This window comes from Python bivittatus, unplaced genomic scaffold (genome assembly GCF_059951505.1).
Source record: "Python bivittatus isolate LINGU-HERP-01145 unplaced genomic scaffold, Pbiv_v1 ctg000610_np1212, whole genome shotgun sequence".
Taxonomy (NCBI): domain Eukaryota; kingdom Metazoa; phylum Chordata; class Lepidosauria; order Squamata; family Pythonidae; genus Python; species Python bivittatus.
This window is the reverse complement of record NW_028277088.1, coordinates 14,554,402-14,578,034: the sequence shown is the minus strand read 5'-3', so window position 1 is coordinate 14,578,034 and position 23,633 is coordinate 14,554,402. Positions and strand designations below refer to the sequence as shown.

Sequence of the window (23,633 nt, the reverse complement as noted above, 5' to 3'; positions counted from 1 at the left end):
CATGGACAGACTCAACCAAAGCTTCAAGTGGGAGACTGAGCATCCTAGACCAAGCTAAATCCAAAAATGCTAGGGAATTCCTGGAAACTTGGCATTCAGACATATCAGCCATCAGTCAACACATAGAAATAAATCATATTTACACACCTTTCAAAAGAGACAATAAAAAAAAAACTCAAAAGGAAACAAAAGGACCAGAACACATTCGTTCCAGCAGCCAACACCCAGATAACTAGGGATTAACACCAGGCAAACAAGCAGAAGAAAATACCCCAATCAAGCAACTACCAAGGAGTAAACCACATCCCTACTAAAACTGGCAGGGCATGCTACTATATATAAACAGGGAGCAAACCCCACACTTACACTGATAATGTAACCTAATTGGGTAATGAAACATGCCAGCATCTTACATCCTTTTATTTACTTAAATATCTCTCTATTCCACATAGTCCCTGTAGTACTCTTAGAAAATAAAAATAGTGAATGACTGTAGCCAAATGCTTCATTTGAAAGTGTACTTGTCTGAAATAAGGAGAAAGATAAGCTGAAGCCATGAAGACCCTGTTGGAGGGGTCAATAGACAAATGGAGAGTAACCCAATTAATTTGCCTAAAATGTTTTTTAACTGGCTACATTTCCTATACCAATCATTTTTGGGGGATATAAGTAATATGCTTTCAAAATTCCAAATGTCTGTCTGTTGTATGATAAGAATACATAATACTCTGGAGGAAGTGATCTAAGATTGTAAATCATGGTTTCATATCTTTCCAGTATTGAAGTATACTGTAATCTTTTGTGCTCTCCCCCATGTATGATAAATACACAGCCCTTCATATAGTGGTAAGTTCCACGTTTTTGATACATAATTCAAATACTTTCATATTTTTCAATCATTTTGATTGTAATACCATAATTACAAACGTATGGATATTAAATGGTATAGTAGTGGGACAAGCCCACACCATATGAACAAGTGTCCACTCACCTGTTATATACTTCCAACATGAAGTTGACAGACTACTTTTAAAACATTATTTAGGATTCAGTAAACATGAACAAGAATATTTTGTTGAATTAGTTTTATCTTAAGATTAAAAAGAAATATTCTTACTATTTTTTAAAAACCTTAGCCATTGATTTGTTAATACAGGATATTCCAACTTTTATTCCAAATCTCTTATAAATAGCTATCTACCTCAGAAGAAGCTATCTACCGCAGAGACTTTCTCAGATGAATGAGGGTAGAGAGGGTAGGCTTCCTTCCCACCATCTTTCAAATGGGCCTTTCCTCATTTAATGCAGAAAATACAATAGAGCTATGGCTAAAAATGGAAGCAAGTCCTGCCAAGAGGTCAGAGAGGTCACACAGTAACTTTTGAATTCTGCATTTTTAAAAATTTTTATTTGATTACTTGCATTTCATTGAGAAATTGAAGGCAAAATGTATGCCACTTGATAAAGCTGAAAATCTGGAAAGTTAAAACTCCCATAATTGTATGATAGTTGAAAATTAGATAAAGTAATCTGGGGGGTTGTCTTTCCCATTGAAAAAATTCTGAATAACCTGTCAGTAGAGTCATAGAATGTAAGACTTGGAAAAGACCTTGAAGATCCTGTAGCCAGCCATTTGTTCAATATACAGTATCCATGACAGATGGACATCCAGCCTCTGCTTAAATTGTTCCAACAAAGGAAAGCACACCACCAAGGCAATCTATTCCCTTGTTCAACACCTCTTTAGACTAGGAATGGTTTCTTGATATCCAGTCAAAATTTGTTTCCTTGTAATTTACATCTGTTATTTCTTGACTTGCCTTCTGAGCAACTCTACCCCATCGTCTACATTACAGTTTTTGAGAAGTCTGAATACAGCCTTCGTGTCCCCCTACAACCTTTTCTTCTCCAAGCTAAACACACCCAGTGCCTCCAATCATTTCTCATAAGTTTCTCCTTCTTGGCTCCTATCATCTTTTTTGTTTTCCTCTAGACATGTTCCAGTACGTCAGTGTTGTTTCTAAAATGCAGTGCACAGAACTGGATAAAATATTCTAGGTTCTGTCTGACCAGTGCAAAATTGGAGAAACAGTTACTTCCTTGATCTTCACATTGTACTGCTATTGAATTGCACTTACTTTTTTTTGCAACTATATCATACTGTTGGCTCATGTTCAGCTTGTGATCTACCAAGATATTTAGATCCTTTTTGTATATACTGCTGCCCAGTATGGAATTCCCCATCCTATGGTCATACCTTTAATTTTTCCAAGAAGAACTTTACCCTTGTACCTGCTGAAATTCATCTTTCTTGCTTCTACCCATTGTTCCAGCTTGTCAAGATTTTTGTGTTGATATTTTCCTCTGAGGTGTTTGCTATTCCCCTTAGCTTTGTGTTGCCTGCAAATGTGATAATCGTATTTTCTAAACTCATCAAAATCATTTATAAATAAGTTGAGCAACCCAGGGTCTAGAATGGAGCCCTGTGGTATGCTATTTAGCATTTCCTTACAGTTTGATATAGAGGCATTGATTGGGTTAGGTATAATTGTTCAACCAATTCTAAATCCATCTAATGGTATCATAGTCCAGCCCATATTTTCTTATTTTTTCTGGTACAGCCTCATGGAGATTTTGTCAAATGCATTGCTAAAGTCAAAGTGTATACTATGCCTATGACATGGTCACTTTATCAATAAAAGAGAAGAAACATAACCTTTTTTTGATAAGTCCACGTTGGCTTCTGCCAGGTAATACATTCTTTTTTAAATGCTCACAAACCAGCTGCTTAATAATCTGTTCCACCCTTTTGCACGGTATCAAAGTCAAGTTGATTGGCCTTTAATTACTCATGTGTCCGTCCCCCCCCCCCCCCGTTTGAGGACAGAAACAATGCTCTTCTCCAATACTCTGGCATCATGCCCATCCTCCAAGATTCCTCAAAGTGCAGAGAGGACTCTAAGATGACATATATAAGCTGTAAGACAGAAGTAAAAGATTCAAAATTTAAACCCTGGAGCCCATATATCTCTATCGCCATCTCCATCTCCATATGGTTTCTAAGTGTAGGTTCCAGGATGTAAATATTAGGTCTTTTCCTTTTGTTAAGGAAACAATTCATAACAGTTTTCTTTAGCCTGAGAACTGGATGTACTTACCTTATTAGCTTCAGTCCTTACATGTATTTAGGCAAGATGTTTAAAAAATTTCCACAAGCATATCAAATCCCTTTTCTATATCCAATGAGACCACTACCACTGATATCAGTTGTTCTGAATATATATCTAGGATATTAATTAGTAATCTAATGTTATCAGACAATTGACAATGTTTTACAAGCCCTTTTTGTGCTGGATGGATAATGGAAGGAAATCTTTTACATATTCAATGTGCTAGGTTCAGTGTAAATTTTTTTGTGCCAATGTTTAGCAAGGAAATTGAATGATTGCATAAATCAGTACAATCTTTGAAATCAGAGTTATATACAGTAGGCTTAAAGCACTCTAAGGTTAACCATTTGTACTAGAAGCTTTTTTTGTTTTCATAGATTTAATAGTACCTATTCCATTTTGGACAGAGATAAAAGTGCAGCTAAATAAGAAGCTTTATTTTGTGTAATCTTAGAGCTGTATTATGTAAAATAGATTAATTTCTCTCTTGATTAAATTTAACTCACTATTGTGTAATACAGAGCAAAAATATAAAAAATGATAATTTATTGAGTCAGAACCATTATATACAGGTAGTCCTTGTTTAGCGACTGCTATGTGCAGTGACTGTTCGCAGTTACGATGGTGATAAAAAAGTTACTTTCAACCAGTCCTTGCATTTATGGCCGTTACAGGTCTGTAAAGCAAAGGAAAGCTGAAGTAAGATCATCAGCACAGTTGTACTTTCACTTAGTGGCTGCTTCGCTTAACAATCAAGTTGCTGGTCCCAGTTGTGGTTGCTAAACGAGGGCTACTTGTATTTTATCAGAGTAAATAAAATATTACATGGTTGCAGTGCCTTTAAGTCAGAAGTTATTAATATACCAGGTCTTTCACCTTCCTACGAATATTTTTGCTTTATGCAATTAAGTGAATATTGTTTCAAGTACTAAAGGGAACTTTTCATTATCAATTTATCATTTATAAAAATTTTATATAATTCTGGTATAATTTGTTTTGCATATGTACTTGAAAAGTTCCTTAACCTTTTCCCATACTTAACTTTTATATTTTTCCATAAAGCATAAGCAATATTCAACATGTATGTATGCCTTGAAGACATGTCAGACAACTAGTACTTTGTCCAAGTGTCTGTTTATAAAAAAAAATATTCAAATTCTTGTTGCGTCTGTTTTTATAAAAAAATGGATTCTTTAATAAAGATATGTTCAAATGCCTTTTAGAAAAAAATGAACAATTCTTGTGGTAATTAATATTGTTAATGGGACATGATTTGATAAAATTATGGTACCTATATTACATTTAGTAATCAATTTAACTAAAAATCAAGATATTAGAAAATTATCTATTATAAATTATCAGAGAACAACTCTGATGTATAAAAATACTCTTGTTGGAAAGGATTAAAAAGTTGTCATATTTATCAAATTAAACTTTGATTTATAAGTTTAAATTGCAACTTGTTTTGCCACATTAAAATATGTGCAGGAGGTTTGTGGATTCAGAAGCAATAAACACAAATGTGGTAAAAGCTGAAAGGTTTATTAAGCAAAGCATAGCAAAAGAATAATTAACTGCAAAGCATGATTTAGAGATATTCTAGACAAAGCAATAAAACAAGATATGGCAACTTTCAATAGAATAGTATAAATGCAGGATAGCATCTCATATCTGTTTGGTAGCTGAGACCCCATCGTTCTCACCAAAGGGAGCTACAGATATTTCCCAGATTTATACTGGCATAGACTTTCACGACTGGCATCTCTTGGCCAGTGTTGAGCTTCAGGGTTTAGTGACTGTGATCTAGACAGCAGATTTCCTGACATTTCATTAGCAACTGTGGCTGGCATCTTCAGGGGCAAGGTGGCCTTCTATGCAGACCACAGGCAACTGAACTGGGACTGACTGGGCTCCTGTCTTTAGAGCCAGGTGACCAGACTTTTGATTGGTGTTTACCTGAGCTGGTTTCTAATTGGTGCAGGTTGGTGAGGGCTGGTCATGATTGATTCTTTCTTTGTGCCCAGTCCTCTGAAGATGCCAGCCACAGTTGCTAGCAAGAAACCAGGAAATCTACTGTCTAGACCACGGTCACTAAACCCTGAAACTCAACGCTGCCCATTTTCTCAGATTATTTTGACTAGCTACAGCATCCTTTCTGGGATGATCTCTACTGAGGCTCATCTCTTCTTACATACTGTCAGTAGCTGGAAGCCTCATCAAAGGCAGATAAGGATGTTATCTAATATAACTAAATTATTCCAGTTATCATATAGCACCAGTGGCTAACCTTGTGATCACAAGTCTGAGGTCATGCTATGCTGATATCATGTCCAAAAAGGCAAAGGCATAAGAAATAAGATTTGTATTACCCATCAACTGTTGGTCTACAGACGAAATGCACTTATCATCTGGAAGGGAAAAGTCTTTCACATAGGAAAAGGTGTGCATACCATTAGCTGCTCACTTTTCTTCTGCAATCAGTACTTTTCATATTCATCTAATTCATGTTAGAATTAGATTAAGTTGGTTCCAAATTAAAAAAAAGAATTTAAAATTTACAGATACAGCAAAAGTAAAAAGATTTTGAAAATATTTATGTAAAATAGCTGGATAATCCTTAGTTGGACTATAATAATAAATGCGGTAAATTTATTAAAACATAATCAGTATTAAAAAACTATCTTTTTGAACCACTCATTTCTTGTTCCACCAGAAATTTTTAGTACCTGATAATCAAGCTTACTACACCTTTAAGAGATTTTGAATTTCTTTTGTATGTTTGATCAACCAACCTATTAGATTAGAGATAATTTGTAGTAGAATATTAATTTCTTGAAAAAACATTAAAAATCTATTATTATATTTCAGATGATCCTATGACAGTTAACTTATTAACAGCATCTGGCTCATAAAACTTTTCATGCCTGTATCCATGCTGAAAAGAGAAAATAGGATTTGATCCCTTTTTATTTAATGGCAGCCAAGTCTTACTGGAGGCAAAAAATCATTATTTTCTTTAGTTTCCATTTAATAAATCCAAATTGTCCTGACAAATGCATGATGTAGTACTGTCTGTAGAATCTCACAACATTGGGACTAAGTTTTGAACTGAATGGAATATAAACCCATATAATACATAATTTCAGTTTTAGATCTTAAGATAACAAATATTTGATTCAAATCCTGAAAGTCCATATTATAAAAGTTTGCATATCAGGTGAAAAAGCTTTTAGAGTAGTGAGAAATTCAATTTAGTTTTATTTTTCATTTCAATCTGGACAAGACTCAGCTGGAACTATTAGCTGCTCTGCTGCCAATTCAATACAGATAGTCCTCGACTTATGACAGCAACTGGGACTGGAATTTCCATTGCTAAGGGATGCGGTTGTAAAGTGTGACATCACTTAGCAATGGGAATCCTTATGGGCCTGGTTGCTGCTGTTAACTGAACCCCATGGTCGTTCGGTAAGGCAGCTTCCTGCTGGCTTCCCACAACCAAAGCCAGAGGGGAAGCCAGCAGAAAGTTGTAAGTCCCAGGCTGGCAGGCGGGTAAGTGGCTGCCGGGTGGGGGAGGGAGTGAAGGGGTGCTTGAGAGGGTTGGGAAGGGTGCGCAAGGGTGTGTGTGAGAGGCGTGTGAGTCAGGGAGGGTGCATGGACGTGCGTGAGGGGTGTTGCATGGGTTGGGGGAGCACGAGAGGTGCTAAACAGGTTAAGGGTGCACGGCGGTATGCAGGATTGTGTGGTAGTGCGTGAGGCGCTGTGTAGGTTAGGAAGGGTGCACAAGGTTGCATGAGGTGCGGTGCAGGTCAGAGGGTGCGTGGGGGTGCGATGTGGGTTAGGGTGCGCGAGTAGCTGACATGCAAGCGCAGAGGGGCTGGGGATGATGCACCAGTGGGGGAGACTTACCCCAGCAATTTGCGACCTTCCCTGCCAGCTTCCCCATTGACTTTCTGAGGAAGCCGGCAGCGGATGTTGCAGGTAGCAATCTTGTGATTGTGGAGTGCCTGGCAACTGGTCGTAAGTGTGAACGGGTTGCCAAGTGCCCAGATTGTGATCACGTGACCATGGGGGTGCTGGGATGGCTGTAACTTCAAGGACCAGTTGTATCCACCATTAATTCAGCACCTTTGTAACTTTGAACGGTCGCTGAATGAATGATCGTAAGTTGAGGACTACCTTTAGGCTATTCTCCCTCAAGGAAGAGGAGAGCATTTTGTTTTCTCTGTCTTTTTTTTTTTTTTTGGCCCATTATAAATCAAATAAATGGCTAGTAGTTTAGACAGAAAAGGTTTTCTGTTCACCAATTAGTCAATAAAGCAGTCAGACAGAGAGAGAGTACTTAGCTCAGGAGTGATCCAAGTCATAAAATTTAATATGCTGCCATGTCAGCCAAAGTTTGAAATGATGTAACAAAAATAGGAAGATGACAGGTAGCACTGGAGGATATGCTGAAGAAGAGCTGGAGTCTGCCTATTTCTCATGCATTTCATAAACTGGTTATTTTGGAGGGTGGATATGGCGGTGATAAGAAGGGTAATCCTATTCATAATCTGTTCAATAAACACTTCACTGTGATCAAACAGAAAATGTTTCTTTCACAAGCTGTACTTTTCAATTACAAGTAGTCCTCAGTTCACCACTACTTGTTCAGTGACTGTTCAAAGATATGACACCACTGAATGGGTGGTGGTTACAACTGATCCTTGAAGTTCCAGCCATCCCAGCACCCCTGCAGTCACATGATTGCGATTTGGGCACTTGGTAACCAGCTCGCGCTTACAATAGTTGCAGCATACCATTGCTGGCCATCCACACACACTCACCCTCCCTGAGCCTCACTCTTGGACCTTGCTGGCCACTTGTGTACCCACCCTGGCCACCTGTGCACTCTTGTGCACCCTCCCCCACCTGGCAGCAGCCACCCTAAGCCCTGCTGTGCTTGTGCCTCCCCCACCACTCATGCACCTTCCCCTGCTATTCATATACCCTTGCCCACCTGGCAACAGATGCCTGCCTGCTGGCCTGCTTGCAAGCTGCCTGGGACTTGCAACTTCCTGCCGGCTTCTCTGCTGACTTTGGTTGTTGGAAGCCAGCAGGAAGTTGTGAGGAGGTACTTGCTTAATGACCCACGATTCTTGCTTAACAACAGCAACAGGGACTGCAGCGGTTGCCGTTGCTAAGTGATGCAGTCATGTGACATCATGCTTTACGACTGCATCACTTAGAGATGGAAATTCTGGTCCCAATTGCTGTCGTAGCTCAAGGACTACCTATATGACAATTATGACCCTTTCTTAATCGACTTGGCACTTGATTACCTCTAGCTTGTGTTATATAATTTTGCAGTAGCAATTATGTCAACTGATGGTGATAGTAGTAGCAGCAACATTTTTACACAATCCTGCACAATTGTTTGACATCTATTTCTAGATCAAAATGTTGGATATCATCCTAATAACTATTTTTTATTATTGTTCAGAAACAATTGAAATGATGAACAACCGCATGATAGAAATAATGAAAGTATTTGAAAGACAAACAAATAAGTTACACAGGTAAATCGTACATAATGATGTAGATGGGGGAAGGAAAGTTTCACTTTATCCTGTGGATTTGCGGATAGTTTTTATGACATGGCACAAATAATTAAGAGATTCCTAGGAAAGAAACCTACAAAATTTCACAAAGTTAGGTGCAGAAGTAAGGAAGTTATAGTGAATAATTATCTATATTATTATATTTATAATTATAAAAAATATAAGTTATAGTGAATATCACTGTTTTCTGCTCAGTTTATACTAACTCACCTGACAAAATCTTATGTCTCTCACTAAAACATTGTGATTTAAAATAGAAAGAAACACAGTACAAGATAGACCTGCAAATAACAAATTTACACCTTGTCATTCTTTTCTTTCCTGAAATCTCAGAGGAAAATATCAAGCACATTATGTTCCTTGAAGAGCACAATCATATTTTAATTGCTTCTGAAGACACCATTTTGCTTCAGGCAGTTTATTCATTTCTCCAGAGTGTCCTGATTCAGAATTATCAGAAATAAATGAAAACTTTGATCAGATGCAAATCTCATTGTAGAACTGATGGGGTAGAGCTGGAGAAGAATATATGGGAAGGTTTTATTGAGCTCTTATTCATCATAAAGGAGTCGGTGTGTGATCTACAGTGATACTTAAAAGTTCGTGAACTTTTTTGAATTTTAAATATTTTTGCATAAATATGACCTAAAATGTGACTTCTTGTCCACACAAGTTCTAAAACTGGATAAAGAGAACCCAATTAAACAAATGAGTCAAAAAGATACTTGCTCATTGATTTATTGAGGAAAATGATCCAAAGCTACATATTTGTGTGTGGCAAAAGTATATAAACCTTTGCTTTCAGTAACTGGTGTGCCCCCCTTGAACAGCAATAACTGCAACTAAACATTTCCAATAACTCTTGATCAGTCCTGTGCATTGGCTTGGAGAAATTTTAACCCATTTCTCCTTACAGAATATCTTCAATTCAGGGATGTTAATGGGCTTCCTCACATGAACTTCAGGACTTTCCCCAACATTTCTATAGGATTAAGGTCAGGACTTTAACTTGGCTATTCCAAAACATTAACTTTCTTCTGCTTGAACCATTCTTTGGTCATATGACTTGTGTGTTTTGAGTCATTGTCTTGCTGCATGACCCACTTTCTCTTGAGCTTCAGTTCACAGACAGATACCCTGACATTTTCCTATAGAATTTGCTGGTATAATTCAGGATTTATAATTCCATCAATGATGGCAAGCCGTCCTCGTCCAGAGGTAGCAAAGCAGGCCCAAACCATGATACTGCCACTACCATATTTCACAGATGGGATGAGGTTCTTATGCTGGAATGCAGGGTTTGCCTTCACCAATAATAGCACTTTTCATTCAAGCCAAAAAGTTCTATTTTGGTCTCTGTCCAGAAACATTCTTCCAATAGCTTTCTGGCTTATCCATGTGGTCTTTCACAAACATTAGATGGGCACCCATGTTCTTTTTGGAGAATAGTGGCTTTCTCCTTGCAACTGTGCCATGCACACCATTGTTCAGTATTTTCCTGATGATGGTCTCATGAACACTGACATTTGCCAATGCAAGAGAGGCCTTTAAATCCTTAGACATTACCCTGGGGTTCTTTGAGACCTCCCAGAGTGTTACATTCCTTGCTCTTGGTGTGATCTTGGTTGGTTGACCACTCCTGGGGAGGGTAACAGTGTGTGGCATTTCCTTCATTCATAGAAGATCTGCCTGACAGTGAACTGGTGGAGTCCAAACTCTTTGGAAATAATTTTGTAACCTTTTCCAGTCTGGTGAGCATCAACAACTGTTTTTCAGAGGTACTCAGAAATCTCCTTTGTTCGAGCCATGACATAATTCCATATCCTGTGTTGTGAAGATCAGACTGATAGAGAATACCCAGAATGCTGTTCTTGAAATAAGACAGGACCTCCCACACTCACACCTGATTATCATCCCATTGATTGAAACACCTGACTCTAATTTCCCCTTCAAATGAACTGATAATCCTAGAGGTTCACATACTTTTGCCACACACAAATATGTAGCTTTGGATCTTTTTCTGCAATAAATCAATGAACAAGGATAATGTTTTTGACTCATTTGTGTAATTGGGTTCTCTTGATCTAGTTTAAGGACTTGTGTGGAGAACAGGTCAAGTTTTAGGTCATATTTATGCAGAAATATTGAAAATTCAAAAGGGTTCACAAACTTATATGCACATGCTGAACCTAGATTCCTTCATTTATAATCTCTTTATGAAATTATAAAAAATGAAGTAATTAGGTTAATGGGCCTAATCCAGCCTACAGTTCCCAGTGGTATGTGAAAAGTTGTGTAACATGTCCTTCAACGGATAGGAGAATTTCAAAAATTCTGTTGCCTGCTCTGTTTAGCCACATGAGTCTCACTTCATATTTAAGTTGTCCTTTTATTTAATGCAGGTTCCAGAATATTTACAAGCTAGGGAATACAAGTTCCATATTATAGCATGGGGCTTCTGGTAAATTAGAGACTTCAAGCAATTGAGAAATGCTGGAGAACAGCCCCTAACTGGACTTATTCACTGTGGAGAACTTATAGCAGCTTGTTAAGAAGCAGCTTGCTTTGATGAGTCCACTTTATAGCAAGTTGGTACACTTTACTTAGACAGGTGTTACTGGAATTCCTTAAAAAGATTCAGCAGTTCTCCATAACTGGCTGTGTTTCTAGACATGGACTTCTTGAGCAAAAACCCAATAAACAGTAAGGAAAAGCTTGACTTGAGCTGAATTTAAACCTATTCTGGATGGGATTGCATTTACCCAGGAAGACCATATTTACAATTTGGGAGTGCTTTTTAATTCCTAGCTGCCACTGTCCAGATGACATCTGTAAAGAAGAGTACAACCTTTCCTGAGTTCACTGAACTTTCTGTGCTGATCTTCGGCCATTTTTAAGTTTACATTTCAACTTTTACTGAACTTAGTGACAGTTTAGTGACAACCATGGTTTGATTGTAGCCTATCCTTTAGTGCAGTTTACATAAAATCTAGCCTCAAAATGTGTCCATAAATTGCAATAGATAGAAAATGCAGCAGCCAGGCTGCTGACTGCTACATGACACAGGGTTTATATTATGACTGTACTAAAACATCTGCTTGGCTACCAGTTGCCTGCTAGCCACAGTTTAAGATGCTGGTGTTGACCTTTCAAGCCTTAAATGGCTTTGGTTGTGATTATCTGCAGGACTGCTCTCCTTCTATGCTTAATAAATCTGGTCAGTTGCAGAGGTCCTTCTGAGGATACCCTCATGCCAGTAGCTCAACTACTGGGGACATGGAAGAAGGCCTTCTCCCACTGGTTTCTACATTCCCAGACTATGGAATGTGCTCTCCAAGGAGGTTCATTTGGCTCCCACTTTCCCAAAATTTAGAAAGATGATAAAAACATTGTATTTTTTTGAAGCTTTTAACTGTTAATTATTTAAATGACTATTTTTAATTTTGATTTTAATTCAATTAATTTTAAATTGTATGTTCTTTCTTATTGTAAGACAATTGAATGTTGTACTAACAGAAAGGCAGGGTATAAATTCTCTAAATAAATAAATGTTAGTTCACTTTATCTAGAAATTACTGAAGGCTTAAAAAGAAAATAGTAAAGAAAAAATATTCATATTTTTCAGAGTTGTAAATGAACAGGATGTGGTGGAAGGTGTAAGTATGTTATAATTTTTACTCTTCTTTCAATTCCTCAAGCAATAATTTGATAGAAAATAGAGTGATACAGTCACTCCTTGTTTAGCTACTACCTTGGTTAACAACCATTTGCAAATACAAAGGTAATAAAGAGTAATAAAAAATTAATTTTCCAACCAATGCACGCATTTAGGACCAAATTTTGTGTGTCTGACAACAAAAGCATTTAATGTGAAACTGACTAAGGTTTGGTCAGTTTCAGGCAGCAGAGCAGCTGGCTGGAGGGTTCTAATCAACTAAGATCACAGCTGAGCTTGTTAACTTGCAGTTAGCACTTTTTAGGGAAGTGCCGCCCTGTGGAGAAAAGCAGCTCAGGAGGAGATAACTTGTCTAAGCAATCTCTCTTGCCTTTGAGGAGGCAAGAAAAGGGGGCGGGGGGGATCAGGCACAGGACACTGTACAAGAGAACTTTATCTGAATGAGATGGCAACCAGGATCTTCGCAGCATCTCTCTCTGTCAGTGTGCACTTAACCATTTTGCTTAACAACCAAGTTGTTGGAATGGAATGTGATCGCTAAATGGGGAGTGGGTGTACAGAAAATAATGATATTCTGCATACATGCAACCAAGGATTTGATTGTATACAACCAACCAACAGGTATTACATATTCTTGTCCTACTCCCTGCTCAGTGTTGAACCATTCACAGAGTATTCTATTTATTCTCATGCATGCTTTACTTCTAACATATATCAAGCTTATCACATTCGTCATCTAACTCTATATTCACAAAAAATGTTCTGTAACATTTTTATACTACCCAATACTCCGCATACATTTTGATACTTTCTTATATAATCCTTTTCATGCTGCCGCAAGCAGTTTCCACAAACTCTTTCCTTATATCTGTTCATTTTGGGGTGAGATTAAGCTATCTTTTAATATTTTATTAATACTTTTTAATGTTATCTTTCTGCAGTTCTACCTGCACTTTGGTTTTGTTGCCTTCTTTACTTCCATGTCCATTTTTTCCAAAGATCCACTGTTGACACTACCAAAAAATGATCTGTCTCACATTGAGAATCTCTAACCACCCTTAATTTTATTGATTGATTGATTGATTGATTGATTGATTGATTGATTATATTTATATAGCCGCCCATCTCACAAAAACAGTGACTCTGGGCAGTGTACAACACTCAATTAAAAAACCCAAAGCTACGTATAAAAGAATCATCTAAGCTATAAAAACACACACAACAGGAGAGGATGATGTTAACCACAGTAAGGGAGCCATTGCAAAATCTCCCTGGTTCTCTAGGACCCCCAGACCTGATCACATAGCCAGGTCTTGAGGAACTTGTGGAATGTTAAGAGGGATGGAGCTAATCTCACTTCTGCGGGGAGAAGATTCCACAAGGCAGGGGCCACGGCAGAGAAGGCCCACCTCCTGGAACTCACCAAAAGGAATTCCCTGGCAGGTGGGACCTGCAGCATGCCTTCTCTGCCAGACCTGATGGGATGGGCAGATGTAATTGGGGAGAGGCAGTCCCTCAAATAACCCAGCCCCATGTCATGAAGGATTTTAAAGGTTAAAACCGGGACCTTGAATAGCACCTGGAAGCAAACTGGCAACCAATGTAGTTTGTGGAGCAGAGGTGTAACGTGTCTTTTTAGGGGTACACATAACTGCCCTTGCTGCCAAATTTTGCACCAGCTGAAGCTTCCAGATATTCTTTAAGGGCAATCCCATGTAGAGCACATTGCAGAAGTCCGTACGGGAGGTGACCAGGGCATGAGTGACAGTGAGCAGAGCCCCCCGATCCAGGAACAGGTACAACTGGTGCCCAACACAAAGGTGTGGAAAGACCTTCCTAGCCCCGACTGCCATCTGCTCTTTGAGCAGGAGTTGTGAGTCTAGGAGGATCCCCAGATTGTGTACCAAGTCTGTCTGGGGCAGTGCCACCCCATCCAGCACCAAAGATCACATAATCCTAGAACCAGAAGTCCCCAAAATCCACAGTCACTCAGTCTTGCCAGGGTTCAGCTGAAGCCTGTTGTTCCCCATTCAGACCCTCACAGCCTCCAGGCACCAGGATAAGACATTCACAGCATTGCTTAATTTGCCAGGGGCAGAGATGTATAACTCCATGGCGATGGATGAGCTCACCCAGTGGCCTCATGTAGATGTTAAATAGGAGAGGGGAGAGAACTGAACCCTGTGGGGACCCCACATAGTAGGGATCAGGGGCGGGATCTCCCCTCCCCCATCACCACTGACTGGAATCAGCCCCAAAGAAAGGAGGTGAACCAGCACAACACAGTGCTGCCCACCCGGAATTCTCTGAGCCGATCCAGAAGGATACCATAGTTGATGATACTAAAAGCCACAGAGAGGTCAAGTAGGGCAAGGATGGATGGACGATCCCCATCCTGCCCTCACCAGAGATCATCCAAAAGTGCAACAAATGCAGTTTCCATCCCATACCCAGGCTTGAATCCTGACTTGAAAGGGATCCAGATAATCCACTTCACCCAAGGTCCTCTTAAGTTGCTGCACAACCACCTTCTCAATCACCTTCCTCAAAAATAGATACTGGACGAAAATTGTCCAGTAATAGGGTCCAGTGATGGCCTATTGAGGAGAGGGCGAACTGAAGCCTCCTTAAGAGGTGAAGGAACAACCTCCTCACTCGAAGCATTAAACATCACTAGAACCCACTCACATATCACCCCCCGGGCCGCTTTAACAAGCTAGGAGGGGCATGGATCTAAAGAGCAGGTGGCTGAGCTCACAGCTCTAAGGACCCTGTCCACTTCCTCAGGCCCAATTGGCTCAAACCGTTCCCAGATAACAGGCCGAGACTCCTCCCTAGGCATCTCCATTGGACCTGCAGCAAAGCCAGTGTCCAATTGCAAACAAATGCAAGTGATTTTGTCTAACAGATGCTGAGCAAATTTCTCCACAAGCCCCTGCAAGAAGCAAGCCCCCCTTACCCAGGATGGCTCATGTCACCCAAAACAAGGCTGCGGGGTGACTATCTGCAGATGTAATAAGAGTAGAAGAGTAGTGATGCTTTGCCGCCTTTACTGCCACTAGGTAGGCCTTAATAACAGCTCTGACCTGTGTTCCTTCAAATATTTTATCATAAAGAATACATTTGATCATGGTATCACAATTTGGGCATAATGTATCCACCAAGGTTGAAATCATTCATTTCAGACAGGATTTTAAGTCAAATCAACTTTTATAATAAGATGTGATACCAGCTACCAGCTTGGCTGGCTTCATAAAAGAGTTGGACCTATTCATGGAAGTCATGGGGATGAATGGCTATTAGCCCTGATGGCAGTGTGACTGCCTCTGAAGTCCATCTGCCTAGTGGACTCCTTGTGCCGTTGGTTGGCCACTGTGAAAACAGATTGCTGGACTAGATGGGCTGGGAGTCTGATCCAGCAAGCACTGCTTATATTATGTTAACTTTTCTTTACTAGAATGGAATTGCTTGACCATATTACACATGCACACACTCACCTTCACATGAACACACATTGCTAACTAAATCAAACTGTTAAGCTGACCTGGCAAAATGTAGGGTGATGAAATGATCCAAGGCTTCAGGTTGACAAGATGGATCTTTAAAATCCTCATTATTCTATCCCCCTCTTATACAGTAAACACTCTATGTTCTCTCCAAAGGAGGGACAAAATTCCTTTTGATGTCCCAAATATTTGGAGGTGTCTAGCCTTTCTTGACACTCAGTTTTCTTTATGTTAGAAATTACAGAAAATTCAGCAAGAATTTCGAAAGCTAGCAGAAGAAAAAGAAATAATGGAGGATGAACTTCAAAAAATGAAAGCTTCAGAGGTATCTATGAATAGAATTCAATTTTATGAATAGAATTGAAGCTTCAGATATTATAGATACATTTAAAGCAAAAATCTTTAACATAATGGGTCTTATTTCTGAGAATGACCATTGAATAAGGATTGTACTATGGAGCTGATTAAGGTAGATAAACAGTTTGGTGCTGATCCCTTCTTCTAATCTATTAGCCTTTTTCTGGGGCTGTCAACACTATATTGTGGGATAAGGATATGGTTCTCAAATGCCAAGTCTCTTTGTATTAAGATTGTGCTCCTTCATTATTTGCTCCTGGAGGAATGAGCACACCTAATTTGTATAACTGAAACTTGGCTGAGTGAAGAAGGGGGTATTTTTTTGTCCAAAACCTGCCTTCAGATAACTCTGGGCAATTGTGTATACTAAGTTGGGCTTTAGGGACAACTTATGGATTCTGCTGATATATGACCCCCTAGCTTGCCTGCATTACTGTCTAATTTTCTTATGCTCATCTTGGAGTTGGTGATTGAGTCCTCTAGGCTATTAATTCTGGGAGCTTTAATCTCTGTTTCCTTGAGATGAGGTTGATAATGAATTAGGAATTTCTGGCCTCCATGACAGCCATGGGTTTGTCCCAACTGACATTGATCCTGGCCAATGTAGTGAACTCACACTGGATCTAGTTTTCACCTTGGAGCAATTGAAGCTTGATCTAAAGATTGAGGACTTAATTACTGGTCCTTTGTCATATTTAGATCTCTTCCTGGTCAGCCTGAGACTTTATGGGGACTAGATCACTCTTCTCTCTCTCTCCAACTTATACTTGTTCATATGGGCTCTGTCAGGATTATTTGTTCTTGTTGAAAATGCCAACAATGTATGTAATGCCTTATGTTAAATCTAGTTTGCTTGGTGATAGTCTGATTAGAAATATAAAATGACACTTGTAGCATTAGATTCTCTGCCTGGAATGTTTAAGAAAGGGGTGGGGGGGTGGGATTCATATGAATAACTGTAGCAGAGTATAAAGAAACAAAATCTATAAAATAATTTATCCCAATGCAGATATAAGAAGAGCTAATGGTCAAACTCCCACCTATAGAGATGAGAATTGGTTGAAAAATGCTAAAAGTTAAGATACATTGGAAAGTAAAAGAAAGAAGTTGAAGTCCAGTAAAAGAATGAATTCATATTAGGACTCTCTGGCAGTTTAAAAGATTGTGCTGAAGCTGAGAAAGAAAAAGGAGTATCTCCCAATGCAAATAACCAGCAGATAAGGGATCCCATTACAGGCCTATCTACTAAACAGACTCCTATCAAACAAACAGGATTCCTATCTTAGTTTTCAGGATTCTGTATCCTAACCCCTAATTCTTGGTATTAACACTGATTAAAGAAAGTCTTTTAAAGTTACTTCCTTGATCATGCTCAGCAGTTAAGAGGCTTGTCAGGCAGATATTTCACACATCTTTTATGTCTTCAAAGTCCAGATAGCTGTTTCCCAGTCTTTGATTGGTTCTATCCCCTCTGCTTGCTCTGGGCTCTCATTATGTCCATCTTTGGGCCATCAGGATTTTTTCAGAAGAACTTTGCTTGTCATTAACAGTGATGCTTGTCAGAAAAGGAGTCACTTCATGTCATTCCTCAGCTTTCAACTGTGATTTGTTTACATCCTCCAAGTACCTAGCATTATCTCTCCCATTTTTCACACAGCATTTATCAAAGTATATTGCATAACCAGTCAGAAGAGAGAAAATAAACAAAAACTCAGAGAAGGGAGGGCACCAGGGAAAAAAGGGTTCCACCTTAGGTTTGTGAACTAGTACATTTTTATACATTCTAGTTTGTTGTTGTTCATTCAGTCAGTCACTTCCAACTCTTCATGACCAGATGAACATAATTTTGCCAGGATTGTCTGACAGTAATTTCTTCTTTGAATTCTTGTAAGCCCATCGCTTACGTCAACAGTGAGAGAGTATCCAGCCAGTTTGTCCTCTGCCAGCTCTTTTTAGACTGTTTTCCATTTTTCTGAGCATTAAGGTCTTGTCCAATGATTCTTTCCTTCACATCAGTGTCCAAAATAGTTAATAGTTAGTAAACAATACCCTAATCAAGGAACTACCAGAAAGGAAAAAATAAAACAAAACAAAATCCCCACCCCCAGCAACACTGGCAGGGCATGCCACTGTATATAAACAGAGAGCAAACACCATTCCATTCTAGCACCAAAGATATTACCTAGCCGGGTAATGAAACGTTTGCAAGAAAACAATCAAACTCAGAGAACCCCAAGGACTCCACAATTCAACCCTGAGCTACACATATTCTCTTCTCTTGGTAGTTAGCCTCGTTGTTAGTACTTCCAGTGAGCAGTCTGGTTTTGCTTCATCTAGTATTGAATGATTTGTTTTTCAAAATTCAAAAGGATTATTTATTTTTGGTTCAGCCTTTCTGAAGTTTAGCATTTACAGCCATATTTTACAAAACTATTGCCTTGATTGTGCATACCTTTGTTGGTAGTGTAACACCTTTGCTCTTAAATATTTTGTCTGTTACTGTCTTTCTCTCAAGTAGCAGACATACCTTTATTTTATGGCTACAGTCACCTTCCCTATAAAATTTGTTCAACAGCTTCTCCATTTATTTGCAGTGATTGGCATTGCTGATTGACATAACCTTAGTTTATTATACTGAGGAGCAGATTAGCTTTTTTACTCCCTTCTTCTACCTTCAACAGATTTTCCTAAGTCTTTTTTGCCTGTAGCCATCGAAGTGGAATCATCAGCAAATCTGATTTTTCTTGACTGAACACAGCTTCTCCATCTTTACTCGCAGAATATGTAGTCAGTTTGACTTTTCTGTTGTCCATTTGGTGATGGCCACGTGTAGAGTCATATGTAAGATTGGTGGAAGAAGATATATGCTATAAGCCACACTGATTATGACTCAGATCATGAACTTTTCACAAAATCACAATTTAAATTAAAACAAAATGATCAGATGAATAAGATATGTCCTCAGCAGTATTCTATATGATTATGTGACTTAATGGATTAGATTTGATATATTGAAGAACTCTGACCATGTGATAGAACAAGCAAAAATATCCTAAAATGCAAAGAGCAAAGGAAGCAAAATGGCTATCTGTGACTACACTGAAAATTGCTGAAGAAAGACAGAAAAACTAAAAGGCAGCAGATCCTGTTGGTTTTCTCAGGTGTTTTTCATACTATTGATTATGGAATCCTTCTGAATGGGTTATAAGAATGGGAATTGGGGGCATTGTTTTGTAGTGGTTTTGCTCCTTTCTGAGTCCCAGTGCTTTGTTCTCTCATCCACACTCTTTAATACCTACGTGGAGCTGCTCAGGGAGAACATTAGTTTTGTGTGAGATATGATTTCTATACCAATGATACCAGTTATATGTCTCAGCTAGAATCCAGACAAAAATTATTGTGGAAGTCCTTACCTGATGTTTGGATGCCGTAAGGGTCTGGACAGGATGAAACAAATTGAAGGTGAATCCTTACAAAATTGAGTGGTTGTCCAACAACCATGTGATGGGTAGGTAGCTCCCCTATTGGCTTTGGAGGGGGTTGCATTCTCCCTGAAGGAGCAAATCTATAATTTGAGATTGCTCCTAGATTCACATCTCTATTTAAATAAGCAGGGGAAGCCATGATCATGGTACCTTTGCCTAATTTTGGGTGGTGCATCAGTTGTGGCTCTTCTGCATGGTGTTCAAGAGCAACTCCAAATACAGCACGTTGCAATATTCTAATGAAGAGGTAATGGGTCATGAGTGACTGTTGCCAGTACCGCTTGCTCCCAATTACCTCTCGATTGGAATATTGCAATGTACTATATTTAAGCTGCTCTTGAATACTGTGCAGAAGCTGCAGTTAGTACAAAATGCAGCAGCCTGCACACTGATGGGTACAAGTCAATCCAGCAATATAATACCTATTTTGAAAGTGGTGCATTGGCTTCCAGTAGGCTTCCAAGGACAGTGCAAGATGCTGATTTTAATCTAGAAAATCTGTATGGTAAGGGCCCAGGATATCTACTGGATTTTTTCCTTTAAGTTGACTCTGACTGGCTTATTGAGGGAATGTTCTGGTTTCTTCAGTTTGGAAAGGGGGGGTGGGGTGTACGGATTTCAAAGCAGTGGTTTTCTGTTACTGCCCCAATCCTCTAAAATATGCTTTCTCCTGAAATCAGACTAGCTCCCACTTCAGCCCCTTTTTGGAAAGGTTACTCAAGATGACTTTTCTGGAAGTCATCTGGTTTCTGGTTACTCAAGATGACTTTTCTGGACTTTTCAGGCCATTGGAGACTAGCACCTGTGCTTTGCTTTCTATCCCATTGGCAAAGGACTATTTTAAATTTTACTGAAGTTTTATGAGAGTTCTTATGATGTTTACAGTTTATTGTTCTTATTATTTCATTTGTAAAATGCTAAGAAATGTGTGATTGTGGTGATATAGAAATAGGTTAGGCTAGGTGTTGGATTAAGAGTGAGTTTGGAAAATTGTGTGTTCTGAGTTCTGTCACTGAGATTGTTAGACTAATCAAGAGGGTGCCATGGGTGCCATTCCCATGGCTGAAGTGTTGCTATTCTAGTCATCTTTTGGTCATATTGGCAACCTGAGCAAGTTATTTGCAAACTGTTCAATTTGGTGTTCTGTTTCTGGCCACCAAACAAACATCTATCACAAGATCTCCAGCATGTAACTCTGCCAACAACTGAACTTTCAGCTTTGACAGAATTATGACTCTCAGTCCCCACATAATACAGTAGCTGTGAGTTGTGTATTCATTAGAGCACTGATAAAACTCCATAAGCTATTTGCTGTGTAGACTTGAGACTCTTTTGGGTCTCTCTTAATTACTGTTTGAAACATCTCTTCTGTGATAGGAAGACTCTCAGTCTGTGAGAGAAAACATGTTGTGAAATCTGTCTAATGTGGATTTTTCAGAATTGTTTATCCTGTAGAAGTAAATGAGACAGTTTGTCCACATTTTTGTGATTGGGTGTTCTTTTAAATTCTATTTTTACCTGTGCGCTCCAAGGAACAAAGCACAACGTTGAATTTGAGCAGTTGCTACAAGCAGAATCCCTTTTTTATGGATTGAAGATTCACAGTACTAGCTGATTATCAGTGGTGAAAGTAAACTCCCTTTTTCAACAAATACTGGTTGAAATGCTCAACTTCCCAAACCAAGTTGAACTTCCTTTTCTATTTATACATACTTTTTCTTTGTAACTGTAAGCGAGCATGATATGCAATCTATATGGCATTTATTACCATCTTTCATGACATGCATCATAGCCATGAGGATGCCATATGAAAAGTTATGATAAGCCAATCTACAAGTAAGTGAGGGTTATAATATGTGACTGCTGTGTTTGATATCATCATTTTCTTTGCTTTTGCGAAAGTTTCTTTGCACTGTTTTGTTTGCTGCCACGCCCTCCCTACTTGTAGTAAAGTATTCAAGAGCTGAAGCATGGTGGCTAAATTTGGCCATGATCTGTAATAATTAATTGATGAATCTAAAAGGAATAGCTGCTGTGACATGACTAATATGTTTGGGCATTCCCAACTGCTTAAATTTGTTTTGCATACTTGTATAGGCCTTATGTGTCAGTGGTGTGATTGCAATATGTACTACTAGATTTAAAGAATTCACATTTGTCACACTTTAAGGGCATAATTTCCTTAGCTTCTACTAGTAAGTTCAGTTTCTACCTTCTTTTGTATGGCATATGGAACTATATGTACTTGTGGCATTTTCTTGTAATATTATTTTACCTCTGATATGCTTGAGTGTGCCAGTGTCATATTTGAACATAGGCACACCATGACAGCCAAACAAGTTAGGCAAAGTCAAGGAACAATCATGGCAGAGATTCCAGGAATGTTACTTTACTATTGTGGAGCTTATTAGCAGAATCTTGAAAACGTGTCCAACAAAGTCAAGGTGCGGCTGTTCTGAGTCTCTTTTTCATGCTTTCTATTTTCTCAGAGTCAAGCAACTATTCCCTCTTTCCTTCCTTCTCAAGGCCAGAGCTAAATTCTTCTACACAGCATTATCCCATATTGTTTTCAACTTAATCTCAGTGGTCTTCATGATAGGAAGTATAGCATGCAGGCTTTTGATGGCACTCTAAGCCAGCAGCAGCTTCTTTGGCCAACCATGATGCCAGAGTGCTGGTCCACACATTTTCACAACATATAGGTCCAGTGTACCTTGCTTATTATTGTATTTTACAGTTAAATGTATCACTCCACTGGGAGTAATCTTTTCCCAGTGTAAGTTTTTAATTGTATTTCTGGTAGATTTAGTTCAGCATCTTTGAAATGGTACTGAAATGTGCATTATAGTGTAACTGGTTTAGCAGAACTAGTATCCAGTTGCATTGATACGGTTTTGCCATTTATTTCTGGTATACTGGTATATATATACTGCTAATCTTATTTCATGTTTTACGTTTTAGATTTCCAGGATAGCTATCCCTGTTTCAATTTCATTATTAGAGTCTTCATCTATAGCATACACCATTGCACTCCTTTTTAAAGTAATGGTTGGGTTACTTATCTTTTGCAAATCCTTGAGCTGCAGGCTCTTTGAATATGTCTCACCTTAACTGTGTTTTCTGCAGGTTTCTTCTTTAAAAGGTAGTGTGTGTGAACCTCTGTCACAACAATACACAGTTCATTTTGACTTATTACTTTCTGTTTGTGTGCAAGCTTAATCACACTTGCTTTTACTTTTGACTATAGCTGTATACTATACTTTTGCTAGCAGGAATTTTCATGAAGATAGCAATTTCAAATGCTCTCATAAATGATACATTTGCCTATGTTAAGAGTCTCTTTTGAATGTTTCCTCTCTAATTCCACAGACTAGCTAATCTCTCAGTACATCATTTAGTTTTTCACCCAATTTTCATTGTTTAGGCATCTTTAAGTTCAGCTGGTTAAGCTGTAGTGGACCCTCCCTCTTTCTTCTTGCACTAATGAAACTTGCTCTCCAATCAATAATTGCTTTGGTGCCAAATGCTCCTCCATTATTTTTACTAATTCTGCAAAGCTGAATTGCAAGGACTTTTGTAGGGCAGTTAATCTTCTTAATAGGTTATATCCTTTGTCTCCCAAAGCATTCAGGAAAACAGGCATTTTTTTTCAGCATCTCATTTACCTCAAATAATTGTTTAAGTCTTTTTGTGGCTAACACCCAGTCATCTGTGGAACAATAAACACATTCATCCTGCTGTGCTCTTTTCCTATTTGTCTTTATATATCACAACTGGTTCTGCTTAATTCCTTTCCTGTTTCTTCATTTTTGATTTTAGCTTTTACTGGTCCTTCTCCTTCA

The 23,633-nt window shown here is 38.7% G+C and overlaps 1 protein-coding gene across 1 annotated transcript in view; it reads left to right on the top strand.

Annotated features, from left to right (window-relative positions):
• The window catches only part of CCDC7 (coiled-coil domain containing 7), a 224,060-nt gene that overhangs the window by 30,101 nt on the left and 170,326 nt on the right, over nucleotides 1-23,633 (top strand). Inside the window, exons 10-12 of the mRNA XM_088150109.1 lie at nucleotides 8,650-8,725; nucleotides 12,393-12,423; nucleotides 16,185-16,274. Coding sequence (XP_088006235.1) covers nucleotides 8,650-8,725; nucleotides 12,393-12,423; nucleotides 16,185-16,274 — 197 coding nt within the window. The remainder of the gene's footprint in view (nucleotides 1-8,649; nucleotides 8,726-12,392; nucleotides 12,424-16,184; nucleotides 16,275-23,633) is intronic.